Source organism: Hippocampus comes, unplaced genomic scaffold (genome assembly GCF_001891065.2).
Source record: "Hippocampus comes isolate QL1 unplaced genomic scaffold, H_comes_QL1_v1.1 scaffold50, whole genome shotgun sequence".
Lineage (NCBI taxonomy): Eukaryota > Metazoa > Chordata > Actinopteri > Syngnathiformes > Syngnathidae > Hippocampus > Hippocampus comes.
In genome coordinates, this window is record NW_017805122.1 from 1,041,486 (window position 1) to 1,047,288 (window position 5,803).

General features: G+C 43.5%; 1 protein-coding gene across 2 annotated transcripts in view; it reads right to left on the minus strand.

The window, feature by feature from the left end:
• Nucleotides 1-5,803, minus strand: part of lmo3 (LIM domain only 3) — a 34,817-nt gene that overhangs the window by 26,549 nt on the left and 2,465 nt on the right. For both annotated transcript variants that reach the window (XM_019866234.1, XM_019866233.1), the window contains one exon: nucleotides 3,829-4,042. In XM_019866234.1, the coding sequence (XP_019721793.1) occupies nucleotides 3,829-4,034 (206 nt within the window). In that variant the 5' untranslated portion in view covers nucleotides 4,035-4,042. The remainder of the gene's footprint in view (nucleotides 1-3,828; nucleotides 4,043-5,803) is intronic.

A 5,803-nucleotide genomic window follows, 5' to 3' on the forward strand; every position in this document is an offset into this window, starting at 1 on the left:
CCCCCGCCCCTCTCGCATGTAATTAGAATCAGGTATCATCGACGGCGCCGCTAAAGCGATGGAGAGTCTGATTAGGCGCATCAAAGAAGGCCAAGAGGGCCGAGGACTTCTGATGGAGGGGCGATTGCAAAGCGTGCGGAAACGGGAGGGGTGGAAAAAAAAAAAAAAAAAAAAAAGATGAAGGCTAAAGATGCTGGAGTGCCGAGGCTGACAAGACTTGAGTGCTGCATTCTCCCACCTTCGAGTCCCCCATTAAAAGCTGGAGCGGGCGAAGCCTTTTGTGCATGCTGAGTGCTCCATTGTAATAACAAGCAGCCCAGATAGGATTCAATCTGAAGCCTCAATGAAGCTTTCCTGACAAAATTCAGCCGCTAAAGTGTTCAAAGCGCTCGACAAATTGAAGGCTCTCTTTTCTTTTCCGGTGCAAAGAAAATATTTTAAGTTTCCCAGGGAAGGTATTGTCGTGTCTTTTTTTTTTTTTCGGAGGGATTTTGCACAGCTTGTCATCCTAATTGATTATGCGGACTTCAAACCGCAGTTGGATTTATCTAAATATTGCCGCGGTGCAAGGACGGCGTCGGTAATATCCCGGTGGCATTCATGGGCACAGCGGGCATGGTGACCTTTCGTTTCGCGGAGCCACATTCGTCAAGACACAGATGGCTACCTTGGTTAACCAAAAAAAAAAGGGCAAAAAAAAAAAAAAGAATATAAAAATGAGTGCGTAGCTAGACACAGAAAGGAAAAAAAAAGTTATTTCACACACCAAGCAATGCGGCCAATCACAAATGCCATGTCGAATCACATGACCTTTCACGCCAAAAATGACATTTCCGGGTACCAAGCAAGATCTAGCCGGCCGCCACCAACAGATAAAATACAATATAAAGTGTTTTATGAGAATAAAAAAAATTATATTTATGATTTTATGTCAATATGTGAAGCTGCAAAGCGAAGTGTGGAGAGTCTCGGTCGTGAGTGCTCCTCTGAAACAGCCGCAATATTTCCTGCATTTTTGCCTGTTTCCTTTCTTTGTGGTTTTCTCTTGTAGTAAAAAAAAGAGGAAGAACAAATTTGCAAACTGAAAATGCGAATTTGAATACATTTTGAAATTTGAACGTCAAACTGCTTCATGGGGCTTTTTTCCTATTTTGACTTTTTGCTGGGGAAAAGGACATGTATTGTGAGTTCACATACAAGTTAACTAAATCATACCATGTTAAATTATCCGGAAATCTGAAATAAAATGAGTGAGAAAAAGTCTACACACCCTTGTTCAAAAACGATTTTTGTGATCTAAAAGAAAAAAACGACACCCAGATAAATCATTTAAAAGTTTAACACAATTACAGAGATCAATTGGAGGTGAAAAAAAGTCTGGGAGATGGTGTAAAAATGAACAGCTGCGATAATGTGTTTGCGCAAGTGTGCACCCCCTCTCAAGCCAAGATGCGACTGTGTTCAGAACTAACCACTCGCAGTGAAACTCACATTAACTGAGCGTCAGTGCACACCCACCTGCCATCATTTAAATGCATTTGATTCAGACCGGATCAACTTCGGCTGTTCCAGGAGGCTTTTTTTTAAGTTTCCGATCGCCTTTCGAGCAAATGAATGAAAGAATGTCAAGGAAAGCCTACTGGAACATCTGAAACTTTGGGTGAGGCTCGTCGGAGGAACTTTCAATGGCGGCAAAGTGCGTGCTGACTCTCATGTCACATCGGTTTGGCGACTGGGCGTGGCGGCCTTTCAATCCCGCCGAGATCGAATGCGACGCACATTCAAACGCGTTTTGCTCTCGCTGGGGGAAAACTACATTTGTGAGTAATCACACGCCGCCGCCATCCCTTTTCTTATTAAAGCGATGACACATGTTCACGAGCGGGAATGTATCTAAATGAGATTTCCGAGGAGAATAGATGGCTTTGAGACAGGCTAAGCTTTTTTTTTTTTCCTCTCTCTCTCTCTTCACTGCCTGTCACTCCGCGGCGATAAAGGTTGACGTGATGTCACAGTCACGCCTAACGCCGACACACAAATGCGTAATAAGCTTGATGCGAGATATCAAAAATAAAAAAAATAAAAAAAACGTTTTTTTTTTTCTTTTATTCTGAAGGAGAGGCATCAAAAAAAAAAAAGACTAACCCATGCTCTACATTATTTGGTTATCGCTCAGCTTTCTAAAAACCTGAATAAATCCAGCTGTGTTGACTGCCGCGCGCATTTGCTTGCGTTCACAATCTTAGTAAAACCACTGTAGAGGAAAATTGGAAGTTGTGGGGAGGAGGGGGGGGCGGTGAATGAATACATAGATAAATAAATAAAGCCTTCACCCGGTGCCGTCTTTAAAATGGATGCTCGGAATTTACAGTTTTCCATTAACTGATGCCCAACAGCTTTTTTTTTTTTTTTTTTTTCTCCCCCTTACCGAGGCCCAGCCCTTCCCGGCCGGCCTCGGCGGCGTTCGCCGAAAAAGCGTTGTAGCTCTTAGCGCCCTGCCCCGCCTGCCCCCCCCCAAACATCGGCGTCAACAAAAGTGGCGCCAATTACCTGGAATCGCCGTCGGAAAAGCCTGCGACGTTTACGGATACGGTTATGCTCCATATTCATCGGGCGCAACGCACAACTCAAGCTCGAGGAGATAATACCCGTCATTTCCTTTGCTTTCTTCGCCGTGCGTCATATTCAATCGCACCGGGGGGGGGGGCAGAAGCCTTAAGTACGATTCCCACTGTTTCTGTCGTCTCATTTTAGGGGGATTATTACTCCTCTGCTGGTTTAAGACCCCGGTAGGATTCTATTAACCCTTGTTATGTCAGGCTGAATCACAAACAAATCTGCTAAAAAGCGCAGGAGCACCTGTGTCAGAATATAAAAACGGACAAAGTCCCCCCCAATTTTTATTCATTCTAACCCCGGGGCTGACACGAGCGAGATAAACGGCAAGCCCAAATAATATCCGGAAAGCGTTTTTATTTTTTATTTAATTTATTATTTTTTTGCAAGCGTGTGTTGGCGGTCGCGGGGGTTCACGAATCTGTCACAAGTCCCGATAACGTAAATCATTCCGTTTTTAGGCAACGTGAGGCAGAGTCGACGTCACCGATTGCGCCTGCCTTTTTTTTTTTTTTTTGTGGGATTGACGATCTCCTATCGTGTGACTGTTTTCAATATTGACAAACTTGAGCTGTTTGTTGTTAGCTTACAAGCTAGCCGGTAGCTAGCATCGCGTATATTTCGGTGGCCATATTTTTCCGGTTCAAATGCGTGGCGGGATAAGGCCATCGCGTGGCAAAGTAGCACCGGTTTTACGTAGTTTTACGCATCCATAGCATTTGAGAGTGGAGACAAGGGCTTGAGTATTTACGATTTGTAAGCCTCTTTTTGATGCATTTGGAAAAATTTTGTGCCATTGTTCACTTCTCCGCGGTGTCTCAAAGAAGACATTTATTTTCACTTTCAAAGGACTTTAAAGATGAAAAGACAAAAGTTTTGAACTTAAATTGGAATTGCCGCACATCGAGTGACCCTATGTATGAAATGGGCTGCACGCTGTCATTTGTCTTGCCTTCAAAGTTAAATACAACTGAACTACATTGACGTCAAGTGAGTTACGCCCGTAATACCCTCGAGTTCGTTCACCATCCAGGACACTCGATTGGAGCGATGTTTAGTCGGCTTCCAAATGACTAATAGCCCCGTTCTGAGATAACCGCTGCTACTGTTAGCGGCCATGCTAATCTATTTGCGTACAACCTGACCTCTAAAAACGCAGCAGGATTAATTAATTTAATGCTCCAAGAAAACAAAAAAAATAGCATCTCTTACCGTAGGTAGTCTCTCCGGCAGAGGATGAGGTTGGCTTTGGTGTACAGCGTGGAGCCCACCTCGCCCAGCCTGCAGTCGCAGCAGGCGCACTTGAGGCAGTCTTCGTGCCAGTACTTATCGAGGGCCTTCAGTAGGTAGCGGTCCTTGATCTTCCGGTTGCAGCCGGCACAGCCTTTTGGCTTCGTGTCCGGCTGGACGGAAAGCATTTGTATACCTGCGAGGAAAGATGAGACGCCAAGATTTAGTCCTATTTGTTCAAATTGTTTTTAAAAATCGTCCGCTTTCCGTCTGCAATTGGTTGTTTTTTCACAGGCGCTGTGGTCACTCGAAGTCTGGAATGTTTCAACAAATAACAAAACTGCAAACATGAGGTGACCAAATGTGGTTTTTTTTTTTCTTACTGCCCGACAAAAGACAAAAAAAAAGACATCAAAACGACGCTGTTTTGAAACTCTAAGCACAACATGTCCCCGCTAAACACGAAACATACAATCACCACACCGATATGAAAAAAAAAAAGATGCGGCAATCAGAGTGTGCGTCATCTTTCTAAATGTCAAAAAGAAAAAAAAAAAATCAGAACGGGAAGGCACACTTTCCGCCGCTCGTGCGCGAGGGAGATTGCAAAATATCGCTGAGGCAGCTCAAAAAGAAATGTTAAAACGATGTTTATCTGGGTGCTGGCGTTCATAAATCCCTTCGTCACTTAACGAAAGGACATCCTGATGGAATATTAAGATTCCTCCCAACTTTTTATTGGGGGAAACGCTGAAACATTTTCTGTGTATTTTCACAACAAACAAGCCTTTTTTTTATTCTTTTTTTTTTTAACTGTTTTCAAATGTGCTGACCTCCTCTGTATTTAAATGGGCGTGGCTACAGACGAGAAGCTTTGCAAGCCCGTCTGCATTGTTTGGCCTGAGCTGACTGGTGGGGGGGCCTTTGTTGGTCCACTGGGGGACTTAAAAAAGAGGTGGGGAAGGGTGAGGTTGTGGGGGGCAAGGGGGGGCGGACTGGAATTAGTATTCTCCCACTATTCCCTGGGGAGAGGCGTACCCCCGTCTCCTTTTGTCCAAAATTCACCACACGCACTATTGCTCAGTTTAGTTTGAGATCATGCTAATATCGCTAAATGAAAGTTGGTTACTTGTAAACTAACTCTGTTTTGGGCATTTTGTTTTATTGCTCCAGACAATATGGAATCGTGTGTAAATTCTGTCAAGCTAATGTTTACATTCGGTCTTGCTAGCAACATGCACGTCAATTCTAGTTTCATTTTATGCCACATCTTAAATGCTAATAATCCTACCGTATGGCTTTTTTTAAAAAAATGCGGATTTGTTACGGCTTCATATTTTGAAGTCACGTTCATTACTAAAGGTGGAGATTTTTTTTGAAGTGGTGCGAAAATCGATCTTTGGGTGCATTTGCAAAAGGAGACAGTTGCTAATTCCAAGTTCACTTCATAAGGTGTTTAAATTGAGGGGTTCGTTGTTTTTAGTGGACAGCTCTACTTTACGAACGGCAAAAGGAGAGATGGAATCCTTTGAATGCAGTTTTCTGAAAAAGGGGAAAAAAAGACGTCTGAAAAGCAGCACGTTCGAGAACACAACTCCCTCTTCCGGGTACTAAAACACTTCCTGTTCCCTTCAGCCAATCAGACGCTCTCAACATAAACGTGTAAGAAATTATTAAAGAGAATATAATTTAGTCAACTTTAACATCAAAGACAATACTGTAATGTTCAAACATAAAATGATAATAATTAACAATTAAACAAAAGCTTACAGGAAGTCACTTTTAGCGACGTCCACGCTCGTGTGTGCGAGTTCGACTTTGTTTACACTTCGAACGCGTTCAACGTGCACGTCATCTGTTTCGAAGCCCTTGAAATAGGGTGGCGGCATGCATACAAGGCAACGTTTCGGGATTCCTTCCAACAGTTTTAGCCATCGTGGGGGGGGGGGGGGGGGGG